This window comes from Atractosteus spatula, chromosome 1 (assembly GCF_055471065.1).
Source record: "Atractosteus spatula isolate fAtrSpa1 chromosome 1, fAtrSpa1.hap1, whole genome shotgun sequence".
NCBI classification, from domain to species: domain Eukaryota; kingdom Metazoa; phylum Chordata; class Actinopteri; order Semionotiformes; family Lepisosteidae; genus Atractosteus; species Atractosteus spatula.
Genome location: NC_142706.1, coordinates 28,681,250 through 28,701,459, shown reverse-complemented (window position 1 = coordinate 28,701,459; position 20,210 = coordinate 28,681,250). Strand labels below are relative to the sequence as shown.

The 20,210-nt window shown below is 38.5% G+C and overlaps 1 protein-coding gene across 1 annotated transcript in view; it reads right to left on the bottom strand.

The window, feature by feature from the left end:
• The window catches only part of arap2 (ArfGAP with RhoGAP domain, ankyrin repeat and PH domain 2), a 247,624-nt gene that overhangs the window by 96,352 nt on the left and 131,062 nt on the right, over nucleotides 1–20,210 (bottom strand). Inside the window, 2 exon segments of the mRNA XM_088920360.1 lie at nucleotides 1,853–2,051; nucleotides 3,765–3,867. Of these exon segments, the coding sequence (XP_088776486.1) occupies nucleotides 1,853–2,051; nucleotides 3,765–3,867 (302 nt within the window).

Below are 20,210 nucleotides of genomic sequence, written 5' to 3'. Positions count from 1 at the left end.
AAAATGATACCCCAAAATAAATAATAATAAATAATTGTGTGTCTTTCAACAGCATTTTCTAGGATATACGCTGAATGTACTGTGTTTCATTGGAAAATAGACGTAACTTTATTCCAAGACATTATTCTTACTGGGTTACACATATTTAGTTTCTATGTTTTCATTCTCCTGCTTGTCTAAATCTATTGTGTAACCCACATTAAAGCAATTTACTAGAGCTTTGAATTACCCTAAGGCACAAGATAGTAAAATCATTTCACCGTACCAACATGGCATTATAAGCTTAAACAGGCAACATACCATGAAACCATTTCTGTGGTTATTGTGTTTATTATGTCTTGGAGCTACCCAAACATTCTGTATTGTTTACATAGAAAGCTATAAGTTAAGCTTATAACTATAAGCTATGTGTACAGCTATTTTAATTTAATTAAAGGATTAAAAAAGAATTAGAGAGCTGTTACACCATCCTTTTCACTTCATAATACCCATACGTATCTGTCTTGTGAAATTTATTGTGAGATGATTGGCCTAATTATTGATTAGACAATCTACAATATGGTATTACTGAATGGGAGAATGCATCAGAAACTCAAAATACAGCAAATGAAGTATTAACCTAAATAATCATGACATAATCATGTCATATCAGAACCCAGAGTTGCAAGGATTTTTTATATTTTGTTTACAGATCTTTATCTGTAAACTGATTATTCAATTTGTAATTGATGAAGAAGTTTTCATCATTATGTTAAATGTCAATATTTATGCATATTAAGTCTGAATTAATCATTTAAAACTTACACTGTCTTGTAAAGAGTGAATCCACAAATGATCCATGATGTATTCAGATTATTAATAGTGTGCTATAAAAAATCAGAATTCCATCCATCTGTTACAGTCAAATACAGTGTTGCAGTGAGCTGGAGTACAAACTGACAGACATTGGGCACTAGGCAGGATACTTCTTGGATTGGGTACCAGTTCACAGCAGAACACAAAAAAAAATACAAAAGACAATTTACAAATGCTAATTAACCTAGCTGGTAAATCTTTGAACTGCAAAATGAAACCTAAGTGCATATTTAAAATAAAATAAAAATCCACAGTCACAGTCAGACCATGCAATGGCAGACAGAAGGCATCCCAACTCAACATTTAATCTAGAACCCAAGAACTGTGATGCAGCAATACTAACTGCTATTCCACCATTCTGCCAATTAACTGTAAGTAGTTTTTAAAATATTTTTGCAAGTCTGTGTCTGTATTGGATTTCTTTAAAATGCTATATGGCTAAAACACAGAACTTGAGAAGTACATCCCCTAGATAAAGAAACTAAATTGTCTGATATAGTGGAGTCTTAAGCTTGTCTCAAAAGAAAAAAAGTTTTACATTTTTATTTCATCCAAAATGAGGCATTTAATGGATTGACACATTTTTATAAATTTTTCAGAATGTTCTGGTTTAACTGATTCCAGTGCTGCATAGCAATTAAATTGTATTTGTTTATATGAACTGCCTAGGTACAGTTAAAAAGCTAAAATATTGTACATAAGAATCTATCCCTCTTACCATGCAATCATTTTTTGAAAGAAGTGACTTTTTTAGTAAACTTTTAGTCTTTAAGTAAAATCTTAAATAAAGGAAATTACTTAAGAAATTTAAGTAACTTAATTTAATTATTTCTTAATTTAATTTAAGAAAGACTAGGATTAGATACTAAAACAGACTGGAACACAATCGATAATACCATACAGTAAGTAAAAAAAATCACAACTCAGTTCTGGTTCTATGATACACAAACACAACAAAATCAAGTAATATCTTGAAGTAGTTCAAGTAATATCTTACTGAGCTCTTGAAGTCTTTTTAACTGCAGCATCTCTTCCTGTTCATCTTTTGCTTCAGACCAAAAATATAGATTCGACTTTTCAAGGGCAAACCACCCAATTCTCCAGTGGTAAAGATCATGGCCTTCTTTGTAGTAGAGCCGTCCAGTTAAATCATAATCCTTTTTAGAAATATTTACAGCAGATGATGGGATGAAACACTGAAAGTAAAATGGATTTAAAGTTTATCTGTGTCATTCCTTTAACTTTTTGCATAACTGATTTGTTCATAAATACATAAACATATTTTCCCTTTCGCATGAACTACAATAAGAATAATAAGTAATATGCAGAATGAAAAAGGTCACAGCTGTTTAGGTACATTATGTTTAAGGAATTATCTATAAAGTACAATTATATGTGATAGGACTGATAAAGATGTTCATTTAAATCCAGAATTAGATCATACGTGAATGAAAGAAAGTAAAAAGCAATGTTAACATTGAGTAAAACTGGTGCTGTTGATGATGCACCATAATTGCACATGTCAAATAACACATTCCAAATTAGAAGTGCCATGGTAAAATGAAAAGCATTTACTTGACAACCTTTTTAAAATAAGTATCAGGTCAAAAGAAAAAAATAACGTGTTTACAAATGTCTTTTAAAATAGTATGAAGTAAAGCACTGTAATTCAGAATTATCTATTGAAATGCTAAAAAGAAAATGTCAGTTTAATGATAAAAGAGTATAACTTTACAATGTGCTTTGTAGAGGAAAAATAGATACATAGAATGGAAATATAGTACACAGTATCACACCTGTTTGTTTGTAATGTGAATAGCAAATAAGATGTCAAATTTTCATATGACGTTGAAACAATAAAAGTCTGAAAGAAGCAACAGAAGAAGCCTGAACAATTATGACACATCACTTTGTTAATATACAAAAATGATAATTCTGCAGCAGCTCATAGCTATTCATATTACACTGACACAGATTAATTCTGTATTTCTGCAATACTTTTATAGATGGACCAAAAATGACTTTTACATTTAAAGAATAAAGCATTGTGTTGTGATATTTTTATACTAGAAGAAAAAAAATCTAAGGAAATTAATCAATGTATGTTGAGATCATCAAATATTAAAAATATGATTACAGTTTGATATTAATTTTTTTTATCTTCTTAAACTTTTTAGCATCTACTAAGATCCAAATACAAAAGTTGAAGTATATGTAAGGCACAAACAGCCATCCACTCCAAACACAGCATTAGAATATGTCTAGAACTAGCTGTAATTTTGCTTTGTCATTATTCCTCTAAAATGTCATTTTAATCTGTATGTGTTGTGTTCATATTTGTTGTACTTCAAAGTATTTTGTAATTATTTTAATCAATAAAGTCATGGAGGGGATAAGAGATGACTGGGTGTGTGTAAAGCTGTATGGCTCCTTTGATGATTTCTATATATATTATTCTTTTTAGTTGTTAGTTTCTTACTATATTTGATATTTATATATATATAGTTGCACCAGAGTTTTTTTTTTTCTTTTCTAGACTAAATATAAAAGCTTCAAAGTACACAAGGAGAGGTGTGTACCTGTTGGATGCATTTTGAATCACACGTTGTTACAGGATCTCAGATAGATGGTCCACAATATATTTTATAAAATAATAGAGGACCTGACTTGTACATCTGATACAGAGAAAGAAATTGGTCTGGCTTATGAGTCCTAGTTTAGTCATGTCTTCATGAAATACATGCATGGAAGGAATAATACATTTGCAGGATACAACTTCTTAAATAGAATGATACAGATACAAAGACTTAACATTGTACACAACCTCACCTGAAGTAATTTTAGTGTATATATATTCCTAACATTTTTTTTTAATTTTAACATGAATCAGTTAAATATTTTAGAAATACCTGCACTATTGCCTGAGCCCAGTCTCTGTGAGATTCCAATGTTTCAGCCCCAAAAAGAAAGATGCGTTCTGACAACAGATACATCTCAAAGGTGAAGACAGCCCTAAAGAAAAAAAGAAACAGCAGTAGTAACAAAATCCATGTTTTACAGTCTGAAGCTATCTGATATTTTATTTCCACCCTTAATATTTCTAAATCAATCAATCAATCAAAGTTTATTTATCAAATGCACAACAATACAACATGCAGCAGTAATTGCTAGCAATGAAATGTCTTTTCAATGAGCTCACGGAGGGGAGGAGGTGGGATAAAAATCACAAAATTTAGGTTACAAAATATGGTTACATTCAGATGCAGCCATTCAAAACACTCAAAGTATGTTGCGTTAAAACGCAGTAGGCATGGTGCATCATACAGCATTATACCCGATTTTAATTGAATTATGATAATAGTGTCCTGAAGCACCTTGTAAAACCTTGTAAAACCACCTGGTGGACCTAAAAAAACTTTTGATAAACTTATGTTAAAAAAAAATAACGTCTAATGTACAGCATTTGAGCTATCACTAGAAAACACCCAATTTCAAATCCCGGTCACTGCAGAGGGACAATCTTTTTCCAATTAAGAATTTTAGTTGTATACTCTTTAGAATTTTAATAATTTTAAACTGTGTATTACAACATGTTAATCATTAAACATTAAAACGTATTTTATATATATGATATTTTATAATATATAGTATATTTTATAAAAGCAAGATTGCTCAGTTGGACAAAAGTATACAACCTTCCATCTTTATGATAAATAATTTAATTATTTATAAATATTTTATGCATCAAAGTCTTTGACTTGGTAACTTAGTGGGTTCTGGTTTTAACGTGCTTGCTCTAACATTCTTAAACTTATATTGTGTACTTCATAAAAACTTATAAAGTTTCATCCTTTTCTGAGAATACATAGTAAGAACTCCACTTGCTCTTATTGTGAAAAGATAAATGTTGTAGTGATTTAACATCACTTGATAGTTATATGAATATGGAATTGTGTAACTAAGCAGCTAAAATATCACAGGTGGACATTTTGGAAACATTTTGACATCAGTTTCTTTTTAAAAAACTTGTATTGTCCTTGTAGTGGTAATGGACAAAGCACTGGACCCAATGGTTCAAAGTGTGATCAGAGTATTAATTTCGGTTTGCTTCTTATGTAGTGAATAAATTAAAATAGTCCACTATTATAGCTTGTTGTTGGCTCTGGCATGAATTTGTGTATCTGGACAAATTAAGTGATGGTATTGTGCTTAAGGATTTCTTCGAGAAATTCTTTATGTTAAACAAAGGACGGAAGAAGGGTTATTTTAACAATTTGCACTCGGAGATTCTAACTGATTTAATTCCCCTCATTTAGCTGAAATGGATAAAGAAATCATGCAGTAGTTATATGTATTGGAAGGCGCTCTGTTTTATTAACGGACACTCTGACTCAAACCTGTGTTGTACAATGATATAGACATGGGTAATGTCATCCCTGTTAAACAATGTGCTTATCACGCAAATCCTGCTAAACTAGAAATTAGACACAAGAAAAGTATTATTTGACAATGCTGTGTTGCTCTGGCGGAATTTCTCTGTATACTGAAGAGTTATAGAGGAGACACGTTGTGTTTTGCCTCTTTTTACACTTGTAAGAACATTCCAATGTTAATGCAACACGGAAGATATTATTAATAACCTTTTAAACCTGAAGCTGTTAACTCTACTTCACACCTGCATGTCAAGATTACGGTATCAAATAAAAAAAACATCAAACCTTTGATTGGATGAGAATGTCATGATTTTTTCACAAGGATGTGAAACGTGACGATTTGTTACATTGGGAGAATAGCTTGCGATGGCTGGATAGGTAACACTTCAAAATTGCTTTATCAGTCTGTCTGTGGGGGGAAGGGGGGAGCTCTCCTTTACACATGACACTCCTCCATTTATTGTTGAAAATAAAAATGTAAAGTTCTCTAAAGCTTTCTCAGTAAAAAACGAGAATTCAAACAGGAAGCTGTGTAGGCATGCGTAGGCAGCAAAAGATCAGCTAAAGAGGGAAGAAAACGATTTCAGAGAAAACAATGTTTCAGGTGTGAAGAATAGAGCCCCAATTCAATTGCAGCCTAAACCTTTCCCCACACACCCTGCCCCCGCTGCGATTGCAATATACAGATGCAGCCATTTAAAATGAGTGAGGTATGCTGTGGTAAAACGCGGTGGCCATGGTTCAATATACTGCATTATACCATATGCAAATTAGATTATGATAATAGTATACGGAAGCACCTTCTAAGACCTTGTAAAACTGCCAGGTGGAGCTAATAAAGCTTAACATCTCATGTACAGCATTTGAGCTATCTCCAGATAACACTGCTGAGGGATTAATTTTGCCAACACTGCTTAATTTTTCCAATTAAGAATTTAAGTTGTATACTCTTTAGACTTTTAATAATTTTAAACTGTGTATTACAGCATGTTAATCATTAAACATTAAAAAGTCGGTATATTTCATAAAAGCAAGATTGTTCAGTTGGACAAAAGTACACAACCTTCCACTTTCAACATAAATATTTTAATTATGCAGAAATATTATATGCATCAAAGTCTTTATGGAAGATATTACTAATAATATTAATCATAAATGACCTTGGACAAGCTGTATGCTTAAAGTATTACCATCTGCATCTGATTGTTGCAAAATGAAAAGACTGTTTCTATTGACAAAAAGTAACACCACAGCATTTCGTTGATCCGATCACGTATTCATTTCCAATCAAAGTAAGTTTTGAGAATCTCCGATTCACCATGCCTTTCACATGCCTATAAACAATATTAATTTAGGAACATAAAAATATTATGTAAACTGCATATGGCTGGTATTGGTAGTTTAAATAAAAAATACACACCAGTATTCCACTCTCTTCCTAATCATTTTAAGCATCAAAATCTTGCATTCGGTTATATACTGTGGTTATTTGTAAAAGTTTTTATGTGCTCCTTCTAACCATATTAAGTTTATATACTTTGTAAAAAGTTATAATGTTTTAACCTTTTCTGCAAATACACTCATTATCGCAGTAAGCAAAAGCATACTTTTGAGAATTTGATTAATATAGAATCAGTTATCTAAAGAAATTAATAATGATATAATTATATTTATATACTGTAGCTCAAATCCTGCTAAACTAAAAAATAAAACACAAGAAGAGTAGTAATATTGGACAATGTTGTAAGGCTCTGGTGGAATTTCAATGTAAGTTGAAGAGTTATAGAGAAGAAATGTTGCGTATCACCTCTTTTTACACTTGTAAATAAAAAAGTCCAATGTTAATGTGACACAGAAGATATTATTAATAATGTAGCGCTTTCGGGCTCACATGGGTATGCACCGTAACAGCTGGAGAATCGAACCCTGGCCTCCAGCATCACTCAACAGGGAAGCAACCAGAAGCTATAGTGAAATCTGCCCTCAACCCCAACGGACCAGGTTCTTCCTATTCATGTGAAAGGCAGTGACGTCACCACGCTGCCAAGCCCTCAGTCACATGACCAGCTAATTCACTGCATCAGAGAGAATCAGTATAATTTGTGGGAAATACATCTTTCCTGAATCAAAGTTTAACTCGTTCAGAGAGCCCTACATTACAAACTCCAAGCATTTTATTTTGAGCTTAAGACCCTCACACCTGAAGAAGGCTTCAAAGCAGAAAAGTTGTGTTTTCTCTCTTCTGTTTTCAGCATGGAATAAGCCTATTACTTGTTCGTTTGTAGACTGTGCAGGCTGATGCAGGCTCTGTAAACTTAAAAGTTATAGAGGACACACGTTGTGTATCGCCTCTTTTTACACTCGTAAAAAAAAAACATTCCAGTGTTAATGCGACACAGAAGACATTATTAATAATGTAGTGCTTTCGGGCTCACGTGGGTATGCAGCTGAAATGTCACTGTTTAAACGAATAAAAAATTAGATTGCTCATAAATCTAATCACTTATTCTACATAAACACAACGTAATTGCTCTCTGAATATGCTCTTTTTCCTGTTCATTTAAAGTTATACTGGGCAGTGGTGTACGGTGCACTATTTTGTCAGCAACGTGTTAATCTGCTTAACACCTGTAGAACACATGATTTTATTTCTGTACGGAATGCGTGTTGTGTTTACAAAATTAAAGTGTTTTAAATGTTTAATTAAGAAGTAAAAAGAACTTACAGCTTACACAAAGTCTCAAACTACAGTATGGAAAAACGCGGTACTGCGGTACAATGTGGTGAACTGTGGATAATTTTGCTCGGTATGGCTGAATCTGTAATAATAGTTAATAATGCAATAGAAATTGAATAAAATAAACTTGGACAAAACTCAATATAAATAGAACTGCTATGTGTCCAGGGTGTATGCAACACATTATTGAGGTGGAGTGGTGGCACTATGGCTAAGGATCTGCACCTCTGGCTGCAGGGTTGCTGGCTCAAATCCCATGGCTGGCAGAGGAATCCCACTCTATTGGGCCCCTGAGCAAAGCTCTTAACCCCAACTGCTCCAGGGGTGCTGTAAAATGGCTAACCCTGCACTCTGACCCCAAAGCTTCTCTGTCTGTCTCTGTGTGTATGTGTCTCATGGAGAGCAAGCTGGGGTATATGAAAAAGAAAATTCCTAATGCAAGAAATTGTATATGTCTTATAAAGAGATCTTATGTTGTTATGTCCAAGCAGTGCAGTATGCTGAATACAATGAAAACTGTATGTCCATGTAGCCATTACGGGTGATTTGCTGAAGGAGCTGCAGATTGGCTATTTAGCTGTCTTATTGTCTGGAGGTAGAAGCTGTTCCGTAATCTGTTGGATTTTAACCAAAGACTTCGGTACCGTTTACTGGATGGTAGGAGAGAAAACAGTTTTTGATTTGGATGACTGAGAATGGACCTGGCGTTCTTAAGACATCTAGCTTAGTAGATATCCTGGATGTTTGGTAGCTCACAGCCGGTAATGAACTGCGCTGACTTCACCACCCCTTGCAGTACTTTGCAATCCCGGGTGAAGCATTTCCCATACCAGGCAGTGATACAACCAGTCAGGATACTCTCAATAGTGAACCTGTAGAAGTTGGCGTGGATATGTGACAGCATGCCAAACTTCTTTAGCCTACGGAGAAAGAATAGATGCTGCTGTGCTGTTTTGACCACAATGTTAATGTGATGGGTCCAGGTTAAATGCTCTGTGAAGTTAACTCCCAGGAATTTAAAACTGCTGACCCTCTCCACTGCAGCCCCATTGATATGAATAGGTATGTGATCTCCTCCCTGGTGTTTCCTATAATCTACAATCATCTCGTTAGTTTTACTGATGTTCAGAGAGAGGCTGTTCTGTCACCATGCTGCCAGGGTTTCAACCTCCTCCCTGTATGCAGACTCTTCACAATCTGTGATCAGGCCGATGACTGTTGTATCGTCCGCAAACTTAATGCTGGAATTTGAGTTATGCCTGGCAACACGATCATGGGTAACTAAGAAGTAGAGGACAGGGCTAAGCACACAGCCTTGGGGGGCTCCAGTGTTTAGAGTCAGAGTAGAGGATATGTTGGTGCCTACCCTCTCCACCTGTGAACATTCCGTCAAGAAGTCCAGGATCCAATTACAAAGGGAGGTGTTCAGTCCCAGGTGCTGGAGCTTGATGACAAGCTTTGAGGGCACTATGGTTTTGAAGGCTGAGACATAATCAACAAATAGCTTTCTCACATATGTTCCTTTCTTATCCAGGTGTGAGAGGGCAGTATGGAGGGCAGTGGCAATTGCATCCTCTGTTGACCTGTTCTGGTGATACGCAAATCGCAGTGGGTCTAGGGTGTCAGGCAGTGAGGAGGTAATGAATGCTTTGACCAGCCACTCGAAGCACTTCATGATAACTAATGTGAGTGAAACGGGGTGGTGGTCATTCAGGCAACTGATTTTGGGTTTCTTAGGAACAGGGACCGTGGTGGTTTTCTTAAAGCAGGGTGGAGCTATAGACTGAGCTAGAGAAATATTGAATATGTCCGAGAAGAAATCTGCCAGCTGGTCTGCACATGCCTTCAGAACACAGCCAGGGATAACATCAGGGCCAGGAGCCTTGTGTGGATTGGTCTTTTTAAAAACTTAAGTTTGTTTGCTGATTCAGCATAAGCTGCAAAGGAACAAGTAATAGGTTTATTCCATGCTGAAAAGAGAAGAATGGATTAAACCTATTGCTTGCTCCTTTACACACATCCGCTCTGGATATGATCAGTGGGTTTCCATCTCGGATTTCTGGAATCCTCCTGGCTGGATCTGCGTTACTGACCTCAAACCGAGCATAGAATGAATTTACCTCATCAGGAAGAGAGGCAGACTGTTGCGTGATATAGCTGGGTTGTGTTTTGTAGTCTGTAATGGTGCGCATACCACTCCACATGTTCCGTGTGTTGTAGCCATGATAATATGACTAATGTAACCTATAGTTGTATTTAACTATTTTGATGGCTTTCCTGAGGTCATATCTGGATTTTTTGTATCTATCCATATTGCCATAATTGAAAGCAGCTTTCCTAGCTTTAAGTTTGGCACATTTCTCTCCATTTACCCATGGTTTCTGACTTGGATATGTGCGAACAGTAATCCCGGGAACCATGTCTTCAATGCATTTACTGATGTAGCCAGTAACATAGTCCACATACAGATTGATATTATTTCCAGCAGCTTCGCGGAACATCTGCCAGTCAGTGGTAGCAAAACAGTGACTTAATATAAAGTCTGATTCATCCGACCAACGTTGGCCTCTCCTGTTTAAGCTTCTGCTTGTAAACAGGAAGTAGCAGAATGGAGGTGTGATCGGATTCGCCGAAAGGAGGTCAGGGGAGGGCTTTGTCGCCATCCCAGAAGGGGGTGTAAACATTGCCCGACGTGTTTGTTCCACCCGTCGGGCAGTTGATGTATTGATGTAGATTAGGCATTGTTATCTTCAAGTTTGCACTGTTAAAATCACCCGCTATGATGAATGCCCCTTCAGGATGTGTATTCTCGTGTCTGTTAAGGTGACCGTGTAATTCATCCAGTGCTCTTGTGAAATTTGCCTTCGGCTGAATATATACCACTGTGAGAACTACCGATGTGAACTTCCTTGGGAGATAGAAAGGGTGACATTTTATTGTCAGATTTTCAAGATGTGTAGAGCGTGATGATGAAATAATCTTCATGTCTGGATGCATCTTGGCATCTAAAATAGAAAGTAACTACCTTACACAGAAAAGCATATATAAATAGACATATTATTCTACATTATCAAATGGAGGAATTTCATATTTTTTACTCCCACTTCTCATTAGTTTTCAGATACATCAAAGAGCACTATTTGAGCTCTCTAGCCCTGACTTCATAGAAAGTATGGAATAGCATGTGAGATATGCTGTCAAGGGTAAGAAAGAACATGCTACTCATTTTCTTCTTGTTGTCACAATGCCTTCAGGCAAAGGAGCAATACATACCTGCAATTTCAGTAATCATGCACTATAAGGACCAACTGAAAGTTAAAGCATCCACCAGTAACCAATCACCTTTTAAGAAATTCAGTAAGTAACAGTTGTGAAACGAGTATGTGAGTCAGAAAGTCCATATGAAAGGTGCAAAGGAAAGATGTAAGAAACTGACGTAGAATTAGGGGCAAGGATGGGAACAGTGAAGTGGGGAAAAGATAGAAACAATTTAATGTATCAAATGTAATGTTTCAACTCTAAAATGAACTGTTACCCAATTATCATGTAAATAAAACCGCTTGAAAAATTGTGATGAAAGAACGACAATGATATTCTCAATTCCAAAATAAACTACTATCAGATGTTGGGATATAAGCCCAAGTTTTAATTTTGCCAGCAATTACCAAAACCATTCATATTTGATTCCTTTACTATTCATCACAAGAAACTGATATTCTTTGTGTACTGCTAACATACACCTTTTCATACTTGTGTAGCCATTCAGAAGCGCATTAAAAAAACCCTAACAGGCTACAGGGGCTGCGCTATAGCACGGCACATGATTCACTGGCCAAGGATGATCGATAGGTGGCACTTGTGGTGCATTAGATATTAGTGAAACAATTGCTTCATTTAATCTTTCTACTGCACATGTTAAAATCTGCAGATATAGAATTTCAGAGGTAAATTTTGATAGCTGAGCATAAAAATAACAAGCATAACGTCTCTGAACGTCATAAATAATATAAAATTAGGAATATAAGTATATTATACATACTGTATATGGCTGGTAGTAGAAGCTAAATTAAAAAAATACACAACAGTATTCCACTTTGTTCATAAACAAAGCGCATCAAAGTATTTAACTCGGTCACTTACTGTGGTTATTTTGGAAAAGTTTTGATGTGCTTGTTCTGACTATATTAAATTTATTTAATTTAGAACAAGCTATAATGTTTTAACCTTTTCTATGAATACTTGCTGTCATTATTGCAGAAAAAAACGTACTTTTTACAATCCGCTTGATAAGGAATATGGAATCGCGTAACTAAAGAAATTAATAATGATATTACATTTAAGGATCTAAATATAATATTGTTACAGCATTAGGTGACTGAGAAGTGTCTCTTAGATTTAAGAAAAAGTTTGTGACACTTTGAAGAGTAAACACTTCTAACTTCAAAGCCCAGAGGATGTTTGTTGAGGTTTGGGAGGTCCCTTGTGAGAGATTCTTTATTATCCCTGGGAGGGGCAAGTTAGGAACAATGATCTTCATAGTTACATAGAAGGTCTAGTGTTAAGTAACAATATGGCTACAGGTATGAATGAGAACTTTAATCTGTTGGATTTGGAGTTAGGTAGTCAGTATCTGTGTTCTGATGAGAGTAATTGGAAATGATTATACAAGGGGTGTGAAGGATCATCGCACATGGATCTTGCTTTATGTAAAACACGTGAATGATATATGGAGGGGAGGACTGGGAAATCAGTGCCAATGACCTTCTGACATATTTTCACAAGGCTGCCCAGTTTGTTCTAGCTTCTCAGATTCAGGTTGCCAAACCAGTAGATCAAGGTAAAAGTTAGAACAGATTCAAGGAATGACCGGTAGAACAAAATCAACAATCAATCAGCAACCTTAAAATACTTAAGCTTCCTTAAAAAAAAAAAGATGCTGTTGACCTTTTCTGAGGATCAGGTCAGTATTGGCTTTGAAATTAAGCTTGGAGTCCAGAACAGTCCTCAAGTACTTGTATTGTTCAATTAGCTCCACTGAATCTCCCCCGATGGAGGTTAGGGTGGGAGTGTGGGTGTTTTTCCTGAAGTCAATTAACATGTCTTTGGTCTTGGACACATTTAGCTTGAGGAAGTTTTGTTCACACTAGGTGGCAAACTCATCAACAATTGGTCAATGGCTCCGCTTGTTTGCTTGTAGCAGGCTAACAATGGCAGATGCTGTCATTGTCAGGTCAATGTCAACAACTGTCAACAAATTGTCAACAATATCAGGTGCTTACACCTGAAGAAGGCTCCATGACCGAAACTTTTTGTTTTCTTTCTTCACTTTTCAGCATGGAATAAACCTATTACTTGTTCCTTAACAATGGCAGAGTTGTCAGCAAATTTGATTATGTATCTTGAGTGGTGATAGCTCTTGCAATCGTTTGTGTATAGGACAAAGAGTAAGGGAGACAATACAATACACATCCTTGGGGGGACACAGTAGAAGAATGTTTTTTTTTGGATAAAACATTGTTGACTCTCACCCTCTGGGTTCTGTCTGTTGGGAAATCAGTAACACAGCTGATGATAATGAGATCAAGACCAAAGTTTGACAATAGTTTAGCTGCCAGTAAGTGAGGTTGGATACAATTAAATGCAGAGGAGAAATCCACAAACAGCAGTCTAGCATGGGTCTTGTTTCCCTCAAGGTGTTGGAGGACAAGATTGAGAAGGAATGCTGTAGCATCCTCAATCCCTCTACCTGCCCTGTAAGAGAATTGTAATGAATCTAGCTGATCCTGTACTTTGGCCACAATTTAATTTTTCACAATCTGTTCAAAACTTTTCATAAACAGAGAGGTGAGGGCTATTGGTCTGTAATCATTGAGTGAACTGGGAGATTTGACTTTAGCTACCGGGACAAGAACTGATTTCTTCCACACTTTAGGAACCTTTGTTGGGTTAATGACATTTGGAAAATCAAAGAAAAGATGCCACACAGCTGTCTAGCACACCTTTTCAATACTCTTCCCCCCACCAAATCAGGACCCAGACTCTTCCTCTCCTTAATTTGACTTACCCATTTACAAACCTTAGACTCATCAATTCTAATTACACAATCAGAGATCCTGCCTCTGAACGTGCTTATTTCCTTTATGTCAAATCATTTGTGTCAAACCGCAAATAAAAGTGATTCAGATCATTGGCAAAGTCAGCATTTGATTTACCACATGCTGCCTCCATTCTTATGCAGCATGTGGTAAATCAAATGCTGACTTCTTATGCAAATTCAGCAGCCAGAATCCTGACCAGGTCTAGTGCAAGTGTTCACATTACTCCTATCCTGGAGTCCTTGCACTGGCTTCCGGTCAAATTCAGCGTAGACTTTAAAATCCTCATGCTCACCTATAAGGCTCTACATGGCTTGGCACCTCAATACCGGTCTGAACTATTATCGCCCTACTCCCCACCTCGCAACCTCCGCTCTTCAAATTCTGCCCTCCTTACTGTCCCCCAAGCCCGTCTACATTGTATGGGTGACAGGGCCTTCTCCTGTTATGCCCCCAAGCTCTGGAACTCTTTGCCCAAGGATATCAGAGAGTCACCTTCTCTAAACTCCTTCAAATCCAGACTCAAAACCTTCTTCTTCAGAAAAGCCTTTTCTTAACTGGTCCCATTCTTCACCCCTCTGCTCTTCTTAGTACCACCTTCCACGGTCTCCTCTATTGTTATTGTTGTATTGTTGTCATTGTAATTGTGTCTTATCTTGTGTATTCTTCTTATTTATTGTTGTATTCTCCTTATTTATTGTTATTGTCATCCTGTAAAGCGCTTTGAGAAGCCACCTTTAAAGGCGCTATATAAAATAAAGTTTATTATTATTATTATAATGCATTCCAACCATAGATCTAATACCTTCCCATGCAGAGCGTCAGCTACGCTTGCACAATACGTCATCTACTTTAATCTAATACCTATGTTTAGCCTTATTAATCTCTCTTTTGACATTCTTTTGTGTTTCCTTTAACAGAATAGCATCACCTTGATGGAAAGTGATTTTTTTTCAGATTAATAGCTCTTAAGAGAGATTTGGTCACCCAGAGCTTATTGATAGGATATACATTGCAAGATTTCAGAGGCATAACAGTATTTTCACACAAGGAAACATAACTGGTGATTGCATCTGTCAGTTCCTCGAGATCAGAGCATGAGTGCTTAAACATGTCCCAGTCTGTGCACTCGTAGCAATCCTGCGGCACCACTCTTCATTCGATTTAATAAAAGTTCAATATCAGGCTCACAAACACTTTCTCTTATGATTACAGTGTTGCACCAGTGCTTACTGATGCACAAACAAACACCTCCACCTTGTGCCTTACCGCAATAGCGATGCGCGGGTGTTGATGAAATGCAACAGACAGTATACTGCTGTTGGTCGCCCAAATAAAGATTTTCTCTCTCTTTCAAGCAGAAACAATTGTAAAGTTTATCTTAGTATACCTACAGATGCAGCCATTCAAAACAAGCAGTACAATGCGGTGGGTGTGTCGCAGTATACTGCACTTTACCATATGCAAATTGGTGGGCGGTGGGCGTGTCACATCAAAACGCAGTATAACACATCATTTTGTGTCATACCACAAATTACCATATGCAAATTAGATTATATTAATAGTATCCGAAATCACCTTGTAAAACTGCCAGGAGGAGCTAATAAAGTTTAACCTCTCATGTACAACATTTGAGCTTTTAAATTTAAACTGTGTATTACAGCATGTTAATCATCATACATTAAAAAGTTGGTATATTTTATGAAAGCAAGATTGCTCAGTTGGGCAAAAGTCAAACCTACCTTTATCATAAATATTTTAATTATGCAGAAATATTTTATGCATCAAAGCCTTTACCGAAGATATTACTAATAGTATTAATAATGAATGACCTTGGACAAGTTGTAAACTCAAAGTATTTGTAAACGAAAAGACTATTTTTTCCATTGACAAAAAGTAACACCACAGCTTTTCGTTGATCCGAATACGTATTCATTTCCAATCACACAAAGTAAGTTTTGAGAATCTCCGATTCACCATGCCTTTCACTTGCTCATAAATAGTATTAATTTAGGAACATAAACATATTATGTAAACTGTATGTTGCTGGTATTGGTATTTTAAAGAAAAAATACACACCAATATTCAATTTCTCCCTAAACATTTTAAGCATCAAAGTCTTACATGTGGTTATTTTGAAACGTTTTTAGGTGTTCCTTCTGACCATATTACTCTGTGTGTTGCTGTTTCAGTGCATGTCACATGACTTGCCTTGGTGGTGTAACGGCTTAAGTGACTGTTTTACAGTATAAGCGTGAGGTCGGGTGTTCAATATTGACATATATTGACATTTTTTATATTTCAAAATATCACAACATGTTCGTACTGTATGTACACAGTGGTACCGCAGGTTGTACTCTAGGGCGCAAATCCATGTGAGCCCGAAAGCCCTACATTAATGTGCATTTGCCTGGCGCTGTGCGGTTTTCATCACTCTCTGTGGGAGTGCTGGCTGTGCCGAACTAAACCGGTTTCACAGGTATTTTCAAAGTAGAAGGGGGCGAGACTTCCAGCAAAAGACACCTCCCCCCAAGGACACATGTTTTCTTAGAAAAACAGATTCAAAGCGCGAAGCTGTGTCAGTTTTCTGTGAAAAAAAAATCTATTTGAACACCATTGGTGCTGTTTTTAATAAGCTGCTGAGTAAAAGCATAGGAATCTTCCTGTCAACAGTGTTGTGTATATAAAATTTAAAAAAAACTTGCAGCTTACTCAAGGATTCTAAGATGATCACGAGTATTGCATGTCTAATGGTCTAACAAAAACTACAGTATGCTTAAAAGTTGTTAAACCAGTTTTTATTTTTCGGCACAGTCAACTTTGCCTGCTAGTGCACCACAATTCACACTCAGCCACATCACAGATCACACATCAGTCCCAGTGTATGAGATATTGCTGTTTGATCTTTGACCTGAGCTTTAATAGAGAGCTTATCTCTATTAATATAACTATCGAGTGGTATTAAATGCAACTTTTTTGTGTAAATGACACTTTTCTAAAATTTATTTTAAAAATAAAAACGATTACTCTAACCTTTTCACATTTGATCCCATGAGGAAGTAGTACATGCTCCTGCTTTGTTTAACGATGGTATGAAAAATAAATCTAAATAGTGAGAAAGCTATGCTTAAAGTGAATTAAGGGACTGCTATGTCGCCGGGGGAAAAGCAGGTGTAAAAGGGATGTTACTCACACCACACTGATCTTCTCCGTTCTTATTTCGTACGTTTTCCAAGTCCGATCCGTACTCTGTTTCCAATACCCTTAAACAATCCTAATTCCAAAGTCCACACCAATCCGTACCATAACCAAGTTGTAATCCGTAAATCATAGTCGTAAACCGTAGTCCGTTATTCCTTATTTCTTTCAAGCACAATCCTAATCTTCTTAGGATCCTCCTGCTGGAGCCCCGGGGACTCCGGAGGCCATCAGGAAACAGGAGCGGGGCAGCCTAAAGGGGGGAAGGCCGCCCTTGAGCAATGCTACCCCTGCTCTGGAAAGCCAGAAGGAGCGCTTCACCCCGCCTGCTGCCGTGGGAAGGGTTGGCCACAGCTGGGGGTTATTTCTTCCCTGACTCATCGAGTGCAGACCCTTTTAGGCCCTCGTTGACACTGGTTCGACCATCACCCTGCTGCGACCTGGTGTCCTGCCAGGCACCAAGGCAGCCAGGCCCCCAGGATGGAAAACCACCAGCCTGCACCTGAGGACGGTGATGGGGCAGTACGCAGAGGTCCTCGGCAAGCAGGCACTCACCGTGCACTTTGGGGCTGCGAGGGTGAAACACCCCTTCTACCTCGCCCCAGTCCGCGAGGACTGTATCCTGGGGTTGGACTGGTTGCAGCAGGTGGGTGGTTGCCTTGACTTGGGCCGGCGAGAGTTGGTGGGGCAGGGGGAACGAATCAGTCTCGCGGTGGGTGGGGCGGGAGGTGTCCGGGGCGCGCGGGTTGACCGGAGCGGGAAGTGGAGGCGGCAGCGGCGGGCATCGCTGGGGCTTGTCGGAGCCGCGGGTGTCGGGGCGAGCATGCCGGAGCTGACTCCCAGGCTGCCCGTTCGGGCGGTTGACGGGGCGGCCACTGGGGGGAATACGGGGGCCAAGCACAACGGTGAGATAAACTCGCCCCTCACCCCAAGTCCATGAAGGCACTCTGCGCACTGTGGGAGGCCTTGGAGGTGAGGGACGGGGTGCTGCGCCAGGAGTGGCGGGTGCCCTCCAGCGGCGAGGTCAGGTGGCAGTTTGTGGTGCCGCAGTCGCTCCGCGGGGCGGTTCTCCAAGCAGTGCACGGCCAGCCGGGTGTGGGACATTTCGGCTCCGCGAAAACCCTGCGCCGACTCTAGGGCCACTTCTATTGGGGTCTCTGTCACCGACCGGGATGTGGAGAGTTCTGCCAGACATGCGCGGTTTGCGTTTGATTGGTTTGATTATTTTATCCATCGCCACCAGGACGTAGCTGCTGCCCGCCTCGGTGTGCGGAAACGGGCCCAGCACGTCCACCCCTTTCTGGGTCACACAAACCGAGTACGTCCGGCAGAACTGCTCCACATCCCAGTGACAGAGACAGGATGGATTACCCGGCTTTGGACTTTTGCTTCGTTCATGGATTTGCCTCGGACTCCCTTGGACTGTTTGCCTCGGCCACACCTCCCCTGTACACTAGCGCACCATGAACACGCCCCTCTGTTTTCCTTCCAGCCCCTAGCATGCCTCTTTCCTCGTGTATTCCTCACTTCCCTCCGGTTTGTGTTGTCTGCATAGAGCCCTGAAAGAACACTTCGTGACAACGAGTGCCCCTGTTGGTCATTTTGGCCAGTCAACCACGTACAGCGGTACGCCGTGGTGCTTTGTGGGTAGATGCATGCGGTACAGGTTTCTACCGTGGACTTTGAACGGCTGCATCTGTAGGTAAGTTGTGGATTAATTATTGGCAAGGAGCAGTACAGACACACACAATATAAGATCACATTAAGAGCACAGAGAGGGAGAGGAAACAGGAGAAACAGGAGAAGCAGGGAACAAGGAAAAGAGAGAGGAGTCTGTAGGAGATGGGACTTGAAGCTTGTGCCAGACAAGAGGCCCTACTTCATGTTCATCCAAATCAAACCTGACTAGTGCTAAGTATTTGAATCTTGTTAGAGAGAACGTGCCATCAGTTAAAAACGTCTTTCATGATTATGGTGCATTTTTATGGATAGGAATATAGGCTCCCATTTATTTTGTGGCATCTGGGGTGCAGATTTAATGCAGGTTTCTTTGTTTTTAGTTAGAATTTAGTTAGTATTTAGGTCATCTCTTATGTAGCCTCTGTAGGCATTTAGAATGTAATGCTTAGTAGCAGTCTGGGGTTTTCTGAGTGACCAGAATGTTAGGCCTATGAAATACCTTGTTTGTAAATACTGTACATAGAATAACTTGTGTTTTTGTGTGTAGTGTGTGTTTTGTCATTGTAATAAATATTTGTTTAACCAAGTGTTCCTGGATTGTTACTCCTCTCAACAAAGCTGTTCCAGAGAACAGAGAATCATTTGTTAAGAACAACGAATAATTTCAAACTATATAAGGGCGTATCTAAAGAAATAAATAACGATATCATTATATTCATATACTGTTTGGTGGAATAAACTGAAGAGTTAGTTAATGCGACACAGAAGATTGTATTAATGATGTAGCACTTTCGGGCTCACATGGGTATACACCCTACCAGCTGGGAAACTGAACCCGGGCCTCCAGCGTTACTCAACAGGGAAGCAGCCAGTCGAGCTACAGTGAGATCTGCCCTCAACCCCACTGGACCAGGTCCCTCCTATTTATATGAAAGGCAGTGACGTCACCGCGCTGGCAAGCCCTCAGTCAACTGACCAGCGGATGCGCTGCATCAGAGAGAGTCAGCACAGCTTCTAGGAGATACATTTTTCCTGCATCAAAGTTTAACTCGTTCAGAGCGCCCTACATTACAAACTCCAAGCATTTCATTTTGAGCTGAAGACCCTCACACCTGAAGAAGGCTTCAAAGCCAAAACATTGTGTTTTCTCTCTTCTGTTTTCAGCATGGAATTAACATATTACTCGTTCCTTTGCAGACTACGCAGGCTGAC